The sequence below is a fragment of the Erythrolamprus reginae genome, chromosome 1 (genome assembly GCF_031021105.1).
Source record: "Erythrolamprus reginae isolate rEryReg1 chromosome 1, rEryReg1.hap1, whole genome shotgun sequence".
NCBI classification, from domain to species: domain Eukaryota; kingdom Metazoa; phylum Chordata; class Lepidosauria; order Squamata; family Dipsadidae; genus Erythrolamprus; species Erythrolamprus reginae.
The window spans coordinates 52,466,384-52,484,751 of NC_091950.1; the positions used below are offsets into that span (position 1 = coordinate 52,466,384).

Below are 18,368 nucleotides of genomic sequence, written 5' to 3' on the forward strand. Positions count from 1 at the left end.
GCATCATAAACAGCATAAAAAGTTACTTTGACAGAAGGTAGGTATAGAATTATGTGATTGTGATTTCCCAGATTCCCCTGAGCAGCTTTACAGGAATTAAATCTCTTGAATCCTTTCTTGTTGAAATGTATGATGTATAATGAGTTATAAAAAGAGAATCCAGAAATAAGCTTTGCCAGAAGAAAGGCATTAAAGATTTTGTAGAAGTTTGTTAGGATTGTTTTTTTTTAAAGACTTCTGCAATATTTTCTCTCATGGCAGGGCACAAACTATGGGTAAATATTCTCCATTGACAGTGCAGTGGTCTCTATTTGAACTTTCAAAGAGAAATAAATTAGGTCAGACAAAAGAGTAGAGATGTCATTTACTATACGAGAACCCTTCATTCTCAGCTAGACAGGGCCTGCAATTTATCTGATCATTTCTCCACTTCATTTAGCGTTCCCATCTAGTTTCATGGAAGCATAGAGAGAGCAGGCAGCTTATTGGACTAACTTGGAAATGAAGTGACGAGAAGATCTCTTCCCTGCCTAACATCCACTCACATCCCCAGAATACATGTAGGTTCTAGAAAGCCTCAAATTTTGTCCCTGACAACTTGCTTCAATCTTAAAAACTTTTCACAGTAATAAAAGAAAGAAAATAGTAGTTGGTCATCAAAGTTTCACCAATAATTTTCCACACTTGTGAAAATAGTTGTTATGCCCTGCCTGTTCTTTTTATTTTGTTTCTGAATATTATTCTTGCCTGCTTTTTAAATATGTTCTACTTAGCGAATTTAATTGAAGCTAAAAGCAGTGGATAAAATTAAGAACATTGATTTAAGAAAAATTGCACACATGCATTTTTACTAAGAAGGTCTTCACTACATTGGTGAGACCTTAAAACTAAATTTTTGATCAGATTGTATCTTAAGGCTTCACTTGGGCTTGTGTGATTTAAGGATGCCCAAGAGATCATCCCCCAAACAGTTCTAAGTTAAAGAGGTAGGACACAATACATTTGCATTTGTGCAGTTTCAATTTATTTCAGATTTTTTATGTTGAAAAATTATTTGGTTATATAATTCTGCAAAACATTGTTTGGCTTGTGCAGGGCTCTAGTGTATTTAGCACAGTTCACAAGGTGGGGTTATATTGTTATGAATATGACTGCATAACGATCTAGGGGAAATGTGCTTAAACAGACTGGGCATTACTGATATGTAAGGAAATCTTTTAGCAGCTATTAGGATGATACTCTTCTCTTGTTTCTGCTTAATTAGTTTTATAAAATGCTCTTATAGAATCTTTTAGCATTCCCTGTTCACGTAGAATAATTCTCCATAGCGTTTATATTCATTCTGTTCTTTTATTTTATTTGGGAAAAGTACGGTTTCAGTCGACTAAGTTTCAACTGTATATTGGGAATTTTGAATTTTTCCTGTTCATCTGTCGGTACATTAGTAATCCTTAGGGAGCTGGGTGGCATACAAATTGAACTAACTAACTAACTAACTAACTAACTAAATAAATAAATATACATTAAAAAAATATAAATATAGAATTTAAAACAGATAAAAGGAGGATACAGCTCTTGCAGCATAGACAGGAGAAGGATAAGCAGTGGTCATAGACATCATGCAGGAATATAATTTTCTGGCAAATAAGGTATTTGGGAGTATCATTAATGGCATGAAATTCATAAGAAATGGCTTGAATGTTTTCTATAAATAAATTTAGTTTTCCATTTGCAAAATGTTTGAATGTAGAAGATTTCTTGGAAAGATCTAATGATTGGTTTGTTTTAGTGAGTGCTTAAATGCTAATCGTGAATTGTGTGGTACTCGTGGCACAGTAAGAATGTATTATAGAAATGTATGTGATTGTACACAGAGCATCACCTCTTTTAATGCTTCTGGAATAATCTGACTAAAATTGTTGAGTGTCAGAACATGCAAAACCTCTGTGTAACTTGAAAAATAACACCAATGGAATTTGGTATAAATAACGATGATGATTTACAATTCCTTGGAAACTACCACCACCTTTTGTGGTGGACATTTGACAAAGATGCCACCTACTTTCAACCCATAGCAAAAATCACATTTATTAAGTTTTTCTCACTTGTTGTCTATATATTGCTATAAATTTATAGTCTAGAAAGTCTCTCTACTACAGCCAAAAGTAGAAAAATTATCTGGATGGATTCTCTCTCTACATTCAGATATTTGGTTTTAACTAAAACACATCTATTTACACAGGCACAAAGGAAGCTTTTTAATCACAATCATATCATCTCACTCCCTGATTTATCTGTGAAGATTTACGGCTTTTATGGTCTGTACAAGAACCTATGTATTTTCACTTCTCAATTGCAATAAATCTTTTCTCTTCCTTCTGCATTTTGAATAGCTAGTTCATTTAGCAAAATATACAGATATTTGTATAGATTTTATTTAAATTAGAGAAGCGGAGTCATTTTTCAAGAAAGAAATTGAGAGAAACAGATTAGGGTAACACCAAGTATTCCAGAAATTGTTATAACCTATTGTTCTATACAATTATAGCCAACAATATACAGTTATTGTTCTATACAGTTATACAAGTTTTTAAGTGGTTGCTTACCCTAACCTTGCTGGAATAATTAAACTTGTGCTAAATAATTTTATTTTTTATCGTCCCCATCCCAAATTAAACTTGTGATAGGATTAACTTGTTCTCTTAAGGCAAAGGCAAGTTCTTCAAAAGATGTTTAGAGAAGGGCTTTTAGAAACTATAGCTTTGAGAGTGACATTTGCGTCTATTAATTCTCAATGAGCTCTAGGTAGTTTAAATAATTCTGCTTAAAAACATCCTGGTTAATGCTGGTTCCCCTATAGTGATTGGAAACCATTCCCATCTAGAGCTTGATTGGTAGTTTTGCAAAGCAGCCCAGTATAAATATGCATATGTATGTACCTGCAATATATGTGCCTACCAAGGCAGTGAACTGCTTGTCTTCAGTGGTCAAGACTGAAGGACAAGCAAGTTATGCAAATCTTCCCAAAAGCTGCATTGTACTTGTACATGCCATTTTAAAAAGTGGATTTCATATGTTTTGTATTCTCATTCTGCCTCTGCCAGCTGGGAATACTTTTAAGAAGGTGGAATAGAAATTGTTCACCTTATATATGTGTACTATTCATATTTGTAACATCTGCCAACCAACAAAGATAGACAAATTACATCTATCTGCCTGGCCGTATCTACATCTGAAACTTATCTGAATCAAAAGGAGTATTGTAGTCTAACTTACTTAACATTGCATAAAATGCTTCTCAGTTACAATTTTATACTCATTTAGTAGGAATTCACCTTGTTTTGTGCTTGCTTCTGAGCAGAAAAATACTCTTAGACCTCTTATAAGTAGATTTACATAACTATGAATTTGAGTTTGCTGACTTGCAAAATGTGATTGTGATGAGCCATTTTACCCTATCAGATTAGTTTTGTTTTATTCACCATTCATATTAGTCTGCATTTTCTATAATACTGATTTTATATGAAACTAATATGCAGGAATATGACAAAAGTGTAACTTTTTCACCCTAAGGGAAAACAATATACAGTATAGGCTGCTACAGTGACAAAGATTAGATTGAGATGAATCTGCAAACAAAATTACAAATAATTGGGATGATTAGCGGATAATGTTTTCCCTGAATTGTGGATATTTATTTTAGCGTATTCAGAATCTTCTCTCAGTGATTGGTCTAGGTTTTTAATGTGCCACTATGTAATTCTAATGAGTGTATATAGGCATAGTGGTATGCCTATATACCCATTAGCAATTTAAAAGTGGATATATGAGCAGAATCTCAAGACGAAAGCAATTTTCTTGGTGGCTGTCTGGGCATAGTTTTCAAATACAAAGTTATTTTTTTTCATATTATCAAAATCCTCAAATTCTGGTGCAGGGCCTGGGAAAATATGGGAGTGCATATAGAGTTTCTTTGAGGGGAAAAATATGGAGCCTGTTGGATATTCCTGCGAAATTAGGATTTCCCTGTAGAGTGGTGCAGCTGGCAAATGCTGCTTGATTCATCAATACATCATTACAAAGCGCAGCCATATATAGTTAATCTACAGTGTGCTCATCTAGGTCTGCAGAGATTTACATGGTAACCAACATTACGGTACCTATGATTGCAGCACCTGCTTAACACCTAAGCAGCATGTAGTATCAGCCCCATTTCTATTGGCTTCTGGCTTTGAGAAAGTTGTGGTGTTGCATAGTAGAACCTTGGCGCTCTTATCGGCAAGCGTGGAAGAGAGAGCATTATCATTTGCTGTTAATTTTTAAAGAAGGGCATTTTTTATTTAGCTTCCATTATTTAGCTTTGTCTTTTTTTTTTTACTATAAAAAAGTAAGAATTTTTCTTTTCTCCTCTATAGGTGATAAGGTTAGGGGGAAAAAAGAGTATTAAATGTTCAACTATTTCCCAACTTTACAGTTTACAGATTTGCAAGGGGAAAAAAGTTTACAGTTTTGCAAGGGAAAAAAAAAGTATTTTGAAACAGAATTTGTTCTCAAGAGAGCTCTTGGCTAATTACATTTTAAGAATAAAAATATGACCATGCAGATGGGAACACATAGTTACATTGTGAGATAACTGACTGTCGTCTGATTAACTGCATGGAGGCAGACTTGGTTTTGTTTTTGCACAATGTGTCAATTGGTACAGGAAGTCATCATTCGCCAAAAAGGGTCCTTCCTTTGGCTGTTTTCATGAAAAGTTTGGAGATAGTAAAAACAGGCAAATAGATTTAGCAAACATTACTCATAACAGTAAACATTGTGGCATGCATATTATCTATGCAGCATTATTAACTTATTTTACCAGTGCATTTAATTCAGCTATAAATCATAAAAAAGAAGTAGAAAAAAATTCCCCAGGCATCACCGAAGTACATAGCAGTTAAAAAGTTTGCATTTGCGTCTGATTGTTTTTTAATTCATATCCAATACCTCTCTTTTTCCTAAACCGGTTTCTTCCCCATCTGCAAGCAAGACATGTATTAATGTTCATTGTATCTTCAATTGCCCAACTGTAAATATATTAACATTACTGAAAGAAAAAGGTTAGTGGAACTGGTTTGCAAACCCCTGATGAAGAATGGAGTAATTATTAAGCCACTTAACTATGCTATGCTTCAGTCAGATGGAATGAAAACCTTTTGATGCTACAATTGTGTTGGAAGAAAACACACACTTTGGAATGATAAGCAGTTAGTTTTTGCAGGCTGGGTTACCCTGGTTAGTTTAAAGACAAGTCCTTTGAATTTAATAACATCTGGCCTGTTCAATTTTTAAAGATATTTTACATGATTGTTATAATTCTAACATCTTTATTTTTTTAAAATAAAATAAAATCTCTTAATTATAGAATATTATCCTATGTTTTATTTGTTTGTTTGTTTTGTCAAGTACATATTGGTGGTATACAAAGATCTAACAATATATACATGATATTAGTAAAAGAGGGGAGGCATACAAATCTATAAATTAAATTAAATTAATTAAAAGAAAAACATAAAGACAGGGGACAGAAGGCACTCTGGTGCACTTATGCACCATAATATATAGGTGTGTGTGTATGTGGTTGAAGGTTTGGATGTTACGTTGGGTCAAAAAAGCTGTCTTAATTCCTTTTGTGTGTTTGTGTACAAATGTGTGTGTGTGTGTAGAAGAATCGAGTGCTTTTGCTCTTCTTTGATAATGGATAATATTTATTATAATTTTTGAATTCATGAATGTAGCCTGGAAGAGCTAAGGCAAATATAGTCTACAAGTGTAGAAGGTCTTATGCATTATCATACTAGAACATAATATGCTCATCTTGAATTATTGGCCTTGGCTGTTTTTTTAGTGGAAATTCCATTGAAGTTAATAGCTGGAGGTTTTTGGGAGGGTTATCTTGTGGATCATGCCCCTTCTGTGCTTAGTTGGTGACGCAGTCTGGATTTATTGCTTTTAGATGAGATCATGAAATTTTGAAACAAAAAACGGTTTAGTTATCTCTATTTATACATGGACCCCTACAGAGCTGTACTGCATTTGCTTTTTGCTTTTTTTAAATGAATAAATGGCCAGTTTTTTAAAAAATGTCACCATGTTTTCATTTATTTTATGCATGGAAAAACTTCCAAGTTCTCATCAAATTCTGATCACAGATGTTCATATTTTTCTTGACTAATATGGATAATGTACATACGCATATATATTGTATGTGTCATTTCTAAAATTATATACTTTATATTTTCTATATATTAGGTTTCACTAGATAGTGAGCTGCTTCTTAGGTTTCCTTTACTTGTTTCACCAATATATTGATAATTAACAATGAGCTATTTCAGTTTTGTAATGATTAGTTGCTATATTTTTTTGCTTTTGTTGCTATTTTTTGTTGCCTTTTATTCTGTTTCAAAATAGAATACAATTTTGTGAGTTAAATTTTTAACCATTATTACTAAAGAAAGACCCCACACTTATTATTACTTCCCACTTATCTATCAACATTATTTTTACCTGCTCCAGATAATTTAATCTGTAATAATACTGCAATTCTATACTTGGTTCCCTGGGAATAAGCCTCCTTAACTTCAGCAGAGCTTACTTGTATGTAGATATGTATAGAACTGCACTATTCCACTTATCAGCATAGCTTTCTGTCTGGGTTATTAAATTTAATCAGAATTAAAATGACTGTTTTAAATAACTTCCATTGATTTCTTTGAAAACAGCAACGATAATTTGAGAGAGAACTTTATGCAAGGAGGAAATATAAAGCTGATTTTCTAAAATGGGATAGCTCCAGAGAATGAAAAATTACTCTCTGTGTGTACTGTGCACACCATTTACTTGGGTGAGAGTAAAGGGGAGAAGATTTAGATAAATGGGGACACACAGACTTACTAATCATGATGAGATGCTAATGAGACTCGCGTAGCACAGGATGTCAAGATAGCCAAATAAAATGGGAAAATTGATGACTTTAAGAATGTTTGATTTCTAAATTGTCTTACAATCTGGGAAAATTGATTTTTTCTTTAAAATATATTCAATCCTATTTTAATTCTTAATAATAGACTTTTTAAGGTTAAAAAATCAGCTACTAGCAGTTGAAGGGGATTTTGAAATGTCAAACAATATGAGGTCTCGAAAGCTGGCTACTTTGAATTTTTCTACTCCTTCCTCCCCTCTTGTTTGCTTTCCCCCTTAAAACCTTTTTTTGAATAAGTAGTATCTCCTACATCATAAAGTTAAGGAGCTTAAAAACTCCCCTCCCATTCCATATTAAAACACATACATAGTTAGCCTATTGTAATTTCAGCCACATATCTTACTTTAGCAAGCAGGGGTGTTAAGGAAATGCCAAGACATGTTTTTTTGAATTTTATCTATTTTCCGACTTCCATTCATTATGCTCCTTATTTGTGCCTAGGTTCATTTCTGGCTCTTCCGATCCTTTTACCTTATCTTCCTTTGTGTGTGCATGTTTTAATATTTTGACACTCTTCTCCCACCTAATAGGAATTCTTTTTGAGAAAGGATGCATATGTTGTCTAAAGGAGTCTTTTCACAGCCTTCGGTTTTCCCTTTCCCTTTTGGCTCTAAAATTATGTATATGTAATTGGTAATTAAAGGTGCAAGCTCTCTTCAATATAAACAGTATTGCTCAATGTTAGATCATTAAAGGGAACAGAAGCACTAAATAATTACCTTTTGCATTGTGACAAACTGTTCACACAGAAATCCACTCACTTCCCGCTCAGCACTAGGGTTATGATTACATTTTCACGATGGCAAAAGAGTCCTTTCATAAAATAAATTGGTAAATTAATTACGTTGCATTGTCTACCAGCCGCTTTTAAAGTAAACTTTGAGGAAAGGATGGAGGGAAAGTAATTAATGGGTTTCACACACCATGCATTATGCCTGTGTTTGAGTTACCTAGTGGATTAATTTGGCTACAAGTAAGTACAGGAAACTCAGAAGCTTTCATGCATGCATCTCCTATTCCTTAGGCTGACTTCTTGTTCATCCACCTCCGTTAATTGTAAAGAGAAGGCAGTTAGTGTTGGCATAATCTGAAGTACTATTATTATTATTATTATTATTATTATTATTATTTATTAGATGAATCCAACAAAGCCCAAGTTCTGATACACTCAGTTATTTTTCTTGTATACGTACCTCCTCTGTAAAAATGGCAAAACTGCATTTGACTACATTCATGTACTAATTAGCAATATTTTTTTCAAAAGCAGAAGTTAGATGCCTTTTGATCTAATTAAAACTGGGGGATTAGCCTCCTGGTTAGATAGTTTTCCGTTCATTATTAGAAAAAAATCCAAATAAAAATAAATAGCAGTTTTAAAAACTGCCTAGGCAAATTTCCCATTCGGTTCAGGGATTGCAATTCAGAAGTATGACAAATGTTTTACATTGTCCTGCTGCTTTTAGATCTCCAGGAAATTTGGAAACAAATCACCAATGCCAGTATTTCCATGTGTTCATTTTTTCCCCCCTGCGGAGTTCCACTATTCCCTTCTCTTGATAAAACTTCAATGGCTCATCTCTTTTATTTACATGTCGTTAATTCGCTGTGCATTGATCAGGCCAAATGATAAAATTCTTGTTTAGAGCAAAACACTGCCAGCCATTGGGAATTGTGCCTGATTAAGGTCCGTATTTTGTGTGGTTTTGCACTTAGCCTGCCTTTGAAATAAAAAGTTTATTGCACCTTATTAATATCGTGAATTAGCTATATTAAGTACTATTAAGTACTATTAATATTATCATCCTCTACAAACACAAGATTGTCCCAAAATTCTAGTTATTTTAAGTAATGAGAGGATATAGCATATAATAGTGTTGGTATTCAACAGTTAATAACAATTTAAAAATAACTATCAAAATGTTGAGCATTCTAAAGACTATTTATATAAATAAAATTTGATCAGTGCACGGACCATGGCGTGAATTGAATTGGGAAATTGACTCCCATTTAATTTTCAGCATTTTAAGATAATATTTATGGACTGAAATCGAGAACTGTTAGTTCTGAGCAAAATTCATTTTCTTTCAGCTAATAAGCATTATAATCTAAACAAATAAATTACAACTGAGTTTTTTTAATTTAAAAAAATGATATTTTCATCAATTTGTCTTTTGGTTTTTTTATAAAGGGTTTCTCTGTATAGTTTCTTAATGAGATATTTATGCTGGAAATCTCAATGTTGTATATTGTTTAATTGAAATAAAATAAAAATAAAAAGCCTTAAAGTTGATCGTATCTGAAAGTACAACAATTTTGCACTCCTCTACTCGCAACAGTATACGCTATGCAACTAGACTTACAATCCTAAGTTTAGGAAGCTTAGATCTACGTTGCCTTAAACATGACCTAAGCATAGCCCATAAAATCATCTGCTACAATGTCCTTCCTGTCAACAGCTTCAACTACAACAACACACGAGCACACAACGAATACAAACCTAAACTGCTCTAAATCTGACTGCAGGAAATACGACGTTAGTAACCGAGTACTGTAGTTGATGCATGGAACTCACTACCTGACTTTGTAGTATCATCATCTAACCCCCAAAATTTTCCCTTAGACTATCCACTGTTGACTTCTCTTGCATTTAAGGCAGTTGCAGTGTCCCAGAGTCATGTGATCCCTTTTTGCAGTGTTCCAGGGTCATGTGATCCCCTCCCGATTCCTAAGAGGTCAGTAAGGGGCATGCATAAGTGCACCGGCGTGCCTTCCGTCCCTGTCCTAACGTTTCTCTTTTGCTAGTATGTATAAAACGTATGGCTCCCTAGATTCAGTCTCTCAAACGCCATCCATGAAAACAGTCTTTCAGAGTTTTCTAAAAAAAGACTTTAGATTTTTTCCAGAAAACCTTCACAGCTAAACCACGCTTCCAACTGAGTAGGTTCAGTAGGCTACTTAGATCTTTTTCAACTCTTAACAGTCCTGCTCAGAGGATGATCTTAATATCAAGCTTTTTTTAAAAAAAATTTAAGGTCCTAATTCCTCTTTTTTATTTTGTTTTGTCAAATACGTATTGGTTGTATACAAAGATATAACAAGGCTCAGGGTAAGAATGAAAATGTACAACCCCACAACTGCAATCTCTGGCTGATTTCTTAATGCCCCTTAATGCACACTGAGCTTATAGACGGGTGTGTGGATAGATCATGGGGTTGGTCCAGAACGTATGGCTCCCTAGATTCAGTCTCTCAAACGCCATCCATGAAAACAGTCTTTCACAGAGTTTTCTAAAAAAAGACTTTAGATTTTTTCCAGAAAACCTTCACAGCTAAACCACGCTTCCAACTGAGTAGGTTTAGTAGGCTACTTAGATCTTTTTCAACTCTTAACAGTCCTGCTCAGAGGATGATCTTAATATCAAGCTTTTTTTAAAAAAAAATTAAGGTCCCAATTCTTCTTTTTTATTTTGTTTTGTCAAATATGTATTGGTTGTATACAAAGATATAACAATGTTTCTGGACAAACCCCATGATCTATCCACACACCCATCTATAAGCTCAGTGTGCATTAAGGGGCATTAAGAAATCAGCCAGAGATTGCAGTTGTGAAGTTGGATACATTTTCATTCTTACCCTGAACCTTGTCATATTAAGGTCATTGTGTGGCCTGGCAAGTTGGGGTACCGTTTTCCCCAGCTGAGCATTTATGAAATGTAGGGGGCAGAACAAAGCCTAATCGGTGTGTTTTGGGTGTGGGATCAGTTCCCTGCCTTTTCTCTTAAGGCAAATGGACGTGTCACTTTCTGCTGCTTGTAGACCTCAGGCTTGCTTTGTGGGTAGGGTTGAAAGAGATAGTCTTCCTGTCCAAGACAAGCCCAAGAACCTGTGACTGACTTGTGCTGCCTCTCAAGAGATTGCAGACATCAGGAACCACAGAAACTTGTTCTCTAAACTGGTTTTGGCAAATTTGTATAAATCTCCTTCTGGCAACATTGCTGTCACTTTCTCGGTACAATAGGGTTTGAAAAATCCTGAACTTGCAATGGCTTTAAACTTGGGAAAGACAGGTTTACGATGCCAGGAATCCGAGGCAAAACAGTTCCTCCTCCCCTGGTCATCCTGAAAAGGTGATGCAATAAAACAGCAATCAGCTCAAACTCACTTATATAAGATGTGTGTGGTGCCAAAAAAACCTGCTTTCTGTAAGCATGATTTATCCCTATATTTTTAATAAATCCTGAGAGATAATTAATTTCACTGTGATGCACTGAGCACTATTTCCATTCAAATTCATTTTGAACAGGTGCCTGCTTGTCGTCAAAGCTTTTCATGGTAATTTGACATGGCTGGTGCTACCTTGTTAGGTTAATCAGCCTCTTCACTATATTTGTAAGTCCAATGTATTGCATATTCATTGCTTCCAACACTCCTTGCAATGTTGGCCATGGAATGGATCCAATTAAAAAATATTTTGGAAGGCGAGTCAGTGCCTGGGCCATAAAAGCTAGAAATATGATAAATATCATAGCACAAGCTTAATCTTACAACTTCTTTTGAGAAAATAATACTCTATATGATCAATAAATATTTGAAAAATATCAGAAAAACCAGCAATATAAATTATTTCCAATGTCAATTGTTTTTCATGGTAGGCTTCCATAGTCAAATAGTTCAGTATTGTTGCTTGCTTTATAAAGAAAAAAGATGCTTGATTAGAATTGCTTCTGAATCATGGATTCCATTACAACTTGATGTAAATCTCTGGCCCTGTCCAGTGCATCTTACCACTTTTGGTTCTGGAAGTGACTAACAGGTATCTACTCTCCCCTGTTATTAATTCATTGCTGTGGAGTTTGATGGTTTATTCAGAAAAGCCTACTGTATTTTTTGGTGTATAAGATACACCTTAGTTTTTTGGGAGGAAAATAGGGGGGAAAATCTGTTTGCCAGATATTCATCTGGCTAGCATCCTAAGTCTGGTCAGCCTCAGCACATTATTTTAATCCCTGGTTATGGCTTTTAAAAAAACTGATTCAGAGAGAGTAACAATGGAAATCTTTGCAAGCGGGTAACAGCTGGGAACTTCGTTAGCTCCTGGTTAGGGCTGGAAAGAAACATTTGGAGCAAGTTAGAGCAATGAAAAAAATCCTGCAAAGACTTAGGGCTTGGAAAACATTCTTTGAAAAGGGTAACAATGAAAGAACCTGCAAGATAAGAGCTGGGAAGATCATTAGCACCTAGTTAGGGCTGGGGAAAAAAAGCTTCAAAAAAAAAAAAGCTACATTCAGAGTATAAGAAAAAGCTACATTCAGAGTCCTCGGAGAGGAGTGGCATACAAATCTAATAAATTATTATTATTATTATTATTATTATTATTATTATTATTATTATTATTATTAATTATTACAAGATGCACCTGAATTTTCAGCCTCTTTTAGGGAGGAAAAAGGTGCATCTTATACTCCGTAAAATACAGTAATTAGATATGTGTATTGTTTTGTTTTGCAGACAGACCTGATTGCAAAATGTACTCAGATCACTTGTGGAGATAACCAGGGTGGGAAATAGATTAAAAAAACACAACTATATGAATATTTAAACCAATTGCTCTCAATTATTTTTTCTTTCTCCCTTTCTCCTTGACCCTCCTTGACCCTCCCCCTTTTTTGGATTTCCGAACGAAGCAGAGGCTGACCACGTGGACACTGCCATCATCACCCATGAGGATGAGAGCCTAGTCCTAGGAGACCCGATTGGGCTCAGCATTGCGTTGGGTGGAACAGACCCCGACCTATTAACCTGTGGACAGTGTCAGATGAACTTTCCCCTGGGAGACATCTTGGTTTTTATAGAGCACAAGAAGAAACAGTGCCATGGCGCTGGTGGTGCCTGCTATGAAAAGAACGTGGATAAGAGCAGTCCTCCCCCTCCATCACGCTCCGAGCTCAGGAAAGTGTCAGAGCCAGTGGAAATCGGGATCCAAGTCACACCTGACGAAGAAGACCGTGTTCTCACGCCTACAAAAGGAATTTGCCCCAAGCAGGAGAACATTGCAGGTACAGCATGTTTTATGTTCATTCGTCTGCAAAGGTAGCCGTTCCTTGTCCCATCCTTTTTCTCCAAAAACGAGAGACAGGCTTCTTGACAGAATGAAAAATGTAAAATTGCCTGTGAGCAGTGTATAAGGCCATAAGCAGACTTTGAGAATCCTCTTGATTCTAAACCTCAGAATCCAGTTGATCCCAGTTTGTAAAGGGCTTAGTTGGATCCTTGGATTGTGGAATGCCCTCTGAAGATCTGCTTGTTTTGAGTGATAACTTTTAGTCTGTATTGTGTCAGATGTTCCATAGAACAGGTTGTTACGATTTTCTAGCCTGAGAATTCAGATATCGTCCCTTACTTAAATCATCGCCTTATCCTATCTTTGTTTGCATTCAATACTGTAATTCATTAAGACTTTCTACTGATAATTCGCAGCTCTGTGGATTGGCATGGACACTTAAGGCCTAGGTACTTTGACATTTTGTAGCCCCCCCCAAAAGTCAAAAAGATCCTAGAAATTAATTTTTTTGAACACTTATTTGAATTTCTATATTTTTCCAATGAGAATGGTGTCATCGTAATGATAGTTGTCTAATCTTTACTTTGAAAGTATTCTAGCCAAAGAGTACACATAATATATTCAAAGGGTAGAGAGAATTGCAGTGAAAAGCAATGATGCATAATCAGGGTGGAGACATCACATGTTTGGAGGGTCTTTTTTTTCCTTTGGATTTCATGGGTTGGGGCGGGGATTTTTTAATAACCATTTTGAGCTTGCTTTAGGAAATATGGCAGAGTTTTTGTGCATTTCCTACCTCAACATGGTGGAAATTGCCACTGATTTGGGTGAGTTAAGGTCTACTTGAGGCTTGTTGATAGTAGAAAAGATGTTGAGGGGCCATACCTCATATCAGATTGCTCAGCCCTGTTTGAAAGGCAGCCTCCCCATAGCTTAATGCCGCTTAGCTATTTCTTTAGTAAATATCAATACACAGTGTCCAGGCAAAAGAATATAAGGACTACATAAGAAGTTAAGACTGTTGAATTTTAAAGTAGTTTACTAGAGAGGCATTTAGTGTATGTTTTCTATAACTTATATGGAACAGTGAGAGAATAGGGCAGTTGTTCAAGGGGAATACAATATATTTCTGAAGAAAGGGATATTTAGGGCCTACAGATATAAAACAAGTTTAATTTGCATAATGCTTTCTCCCTAGTTAGTCTGTTGTTCATGTGCACGCACACACACACGTTAAAAGTTTTAAAGACAACATAAACATTAACACAAACTAATTCAAAATAAAGAAAATAAAGAAAGAGGAAAGAAAAAAGACATAAAAATAAAAAGGAAGGAGGCTTCCAATTGCCTTTGCAGAAAATATGATTGCAAAATTACCTCTTATTGTATAATTAAAAAATCATTATTTTCTGTTATTCGTTTTTTCTAATCATTTAAATCACAATTCATACGTACATTTCTTTTTTGTTTCATGCAAAAAGTCTGTAAGGGTTTCTAGTCAGCCTTAAGTGCATATTTTGTCTTTTCTCTAATCAAGGAAGTCAATTTAGCAAGTTACATCATCTTTACCTATTGTAGTGAAGTGGAGAAGTGTCTATTGTGGAGAGAGTCAATTTTTTCACTCTTTGTCCTTATAGTAATCTCACTGCAGTTCTCATATAAAAAAGAAAGTTCCATGACTTTTTCACTAGTTGTCTCTCCTTTTAATCTCAAAAAAAAAAAGTCTTCAGTTTCTATTGCAAATTTGTCCTGGATAGTTATCATGAACGTACTCTTCTGAAATAGAGTATTTTCATCCAGTATTTTCATGTATGATGGATGTTTTGCACATCCATCATACATGAGAAAATGTCCCTCATGTTGTTCACATGTAGTTTTAGTTAGCCTGTTGTTCTGGTGGGATGGTCTTGTGATTTTAAAGTGAAGATTCTATAAGGTTTTACTCATACAAATCTGCTGTTCTTTACCGCAGTCTTAGTTTTGAGTTGCAGATACAGCAGTACAAAACTAAACGAGGAAGTTGGATGCTTCTGGCTTACCTAGAACTGACCTTATTGGCTTCATAGCCTTTGAACAGGCCTGTGGCTTCTGAAGTTTAGGTGCCCCAACCGTTTGTAAGAAAAAAGGGGTGTATGCTTTGTTTCTGAAATTATTTTTTGCTAGTTAAGAATAAAATTAACGTGAACTTGTCTGAGGTCACAATATTTTTATTTCTATGGTGTTTGGGATATTCTTGTAAGCATGGGCATGTAAAGGCCTTCCTGTTTTCAGGGAATGAGTAGCCTGCACTTACTCAGCAGATTACCACATTATTAAAGAGGCATTACAGAAATAGGCTGCCTTGTTTGGGAGAAATTGATTTGTTTTTCCTCCCCTTTTAAGCCCTGGATAGTTATCATGAACGTACTTGGTCACTAATCAAGCTGAAATCAATTGAATCTTATTTTAACAATTAGAACAGGCTATTCAGCTGAATGAATTGTCTCTAGCAGGATTGGAACCTTCATGACTTGTCAATCAACTTAGAGCTATTGGGAGTTATAGACATGAGAGCTGTAGCTCAGGAACTTCTGGAAAACCCTGAACTGATTGGCAGAAAGACAATGGCTTTTGTGTTAGATTTGTTTTGTTATTAGAAATGTCTAGTCTTCCATTTTTCCATTGCTTTGGCTTTAGCATGCTTTCTCTGGATAATTCTTAGGCCTCGAAGGAGGATTTCCCTGGAGTTTTGAGGTAGGACTAGAAAAGACTCTTGTCTGAAACCATGGATAATTGTTGCTACCCAACACTGCTACTAGCTAGAGGCATCTGATCTGACTTCATATAAAAAGTTTCCTATATTTATAAGCTATAAAAGACATAGCCTACATTTTCACTTATATAGGTAATCCTCAATTTATGACCACAATTGACCCCCAAATTTCCATTGCTTAGAAAGACAGTTATTAAGTGAGTTTTCCACTTTTTATGAACTTTCTTGCTACCATTGTTAAATGAATTACAATTAAAGCTTTAAAGCGGACAAAACAGATAGAAAGGGAATATTTTTAAATATAATAGTGGCATAATTAAAAGTTAGACTAGGGATGGAAACTAGAGAGGGGAGTTAATGCAATACACATTTTTATATAATAACGTGAAGTAATATGAGGAGAAGTCAGAACTTGAATGATGATAGAATTAAGCATGTTTGAATAATATGGTGATTGGCATAAAATATTGAATAATTAAATAATGGAAAATTATAATGTAAACATAAATGCATGTATTATTAGTAAAACCATATAAGCCTGCTAAATGTAAAATATATGATTAAATTATTTGTAGTAAAAAGAATCTCACTCAAAATATGGTGATTGGCATAAAAATAACATATTGAAATATTGAATAACTAAATAATGAAATATTATAACAACAAAAATATGTGTACTGATACCAGAACTATATAAACTTGTCAAACATAGTAAATATGAATATTATTTTATTTGTACTAAAATGTAAGGCACTCAGGTGCCACACTGTTCACACATTCATATGTTTATAAAAAAAAATAAAAATAGAAAAATTTGGGGGGAAAAAAGAAAGTCAAAAGAGGTGATCACATGACCCCAGGGCACTGCAACCATCATAAATACACGCCAGTTGCCAGGTATCCAAATTTTCATTATATGACAATGGAGATCATAAGTGAAAAAACCAAGTGTGAAAAATAAGTGGCATTGAATGGTCGCTAAATGAATTGTTATAAGTCAAGGACTATCAGTAGTGAGTTTTAAGTTAGGCTTCCTAATGCCAAAGCATAAGATACTGAATCTGCCATATTAAAAATGGAAGATACAACAACTTCAGTGTAAGGTAACCTAATATAGTTCTACTTTTAGGTGTAAAATTGTCACGCTGAGTCAAGCTTGAGTACTGGATGAGTGTAGCTTGCTGTTACCCTCCCTAGGGCTGAGAAAAAGAGAGACTATGAAGTCTCTTAATTGATTTCATGCCTAAGTCAGGACTTGAACTCATAATCTTCCAATTAACAGCACAACACCTTTAACAGTTACACCAAACCACTAGGCTAGAAGTGGAGAGATGTGAATTTTACTCTTGCCTTGATGAGTATGGGTATCAACCATGGGGGGCTTGGGGCTATTCATTTCTCAGTAAGGAGAAAATGGCAAGCCCCTTCTGAAAATATTGCCAAGAAAATTGCAGAGATTTGTTCACCAAGAATCAAGACTGAATCAAGGCCCCCCGCCCCCCCAAAAAAACTACAACAACCCCCTTTACACAGGCATAATCTGAATAACATGATTGGTAAAAGAGTTGCATATATTTGTCCTTGACTTTCAAACTTCCCAAATCACAGGGCAGCTGCCGAATTCACTTTCAAATTTTAAAGTTATTTATATCTTCATTTACACTTTTCACCTTTAAAGGTTATTTCCTCCCGCTCCCCCCATACTGAGTTTAGTTTTGGACCATATCCCAGCCTTTTAGAATAAAAGATGCTTGTTGAATATGCAGCACAATCCCTTTGTAGTTTATCCATCAAAAAACGACATAAAGTTCTGTTTGAGCTGAACTTATTCCTCCTGGTGACTTAACGAACATATCCATGGGATTTGCTTGGCAACAATATACACATAATTTGAGATTGTCTTGTCTTCCCAGGATAGATCTGAAATTCTCTGAAGATCTCTATCCAACCTACCAATCAGGACTAACCATCTTCAACTTCCAAGTCCAGATACCTATTCACAGCTTCATCCGCCAAAATTACTATTGGGCCATTAAGTGACAGTAAATGCATACTTTTTTTGTGTTTACTGGGCATAGTTCTTTTAAAAATTCAGAAATAGCAGACACAGGCTACCGTAGCAATGCTATTGGCAGAATCTCAGAAATAGGAAACAGTTAAGTGTTTATCTTTCATGATGTTGTGAAAAGTAATTCTTTTGAACTTGCAATTTGGATGTTAGGAATTCCTCTTTGGAAGCAATTGTATCCTTCCAATACAAATATTAGCTTTGAGAGATTGAGTCTCATCAGAAAGTAAACATATCTCCTTTTTCTCACTAATATCTGCTAGGATTCCTCCCAGAAACAGCCCATTGTATTCTTTTAAGAAGCATGATGCAAAGATGTGCTTAATATAAATTCTAGCTTCACCCCTTTCACATCTTATAAGAAGGAAAACTCAGAGGACGAGGTATGAGCTGGTTTGGCTCTTAATGGCAGGAGAACATGAAAACCAAATTTAAACTTTGCTTCAATGATTTCCCTTATTTAT

General features: G+C 35.0%; 1 protein-coding gene across 4 annotated transcripts in view; it reads left to right on the forward strand.

Annotated features, from left to right (window-relative positions):
• BCL11B (BCL11 transcription factor B) overlaps positions 1–18,368 on the forward strand; it is a 185,266-nt gene that overhangs the window by 7,010 nt on the left and 159,888 nt on the right. For 2 of the 4 annotated variants that reach the window (XM_070752464.1, XM_070752483.1), the window contains exon 2: positions 12,711–13,079. In XM_070752464.1, the coding sequence (XP_070608565.1) occupies positions 12,711–13,079 (369 nt within the window). Of the gene's footprint in view, positions 1–12,707; positions 13,080–18,368 lie in introns of all 4 variants that reach the window. The other 2 variants (XM_070752456.1, XM_070752473.1) reach the window with 1 other exon arrangement.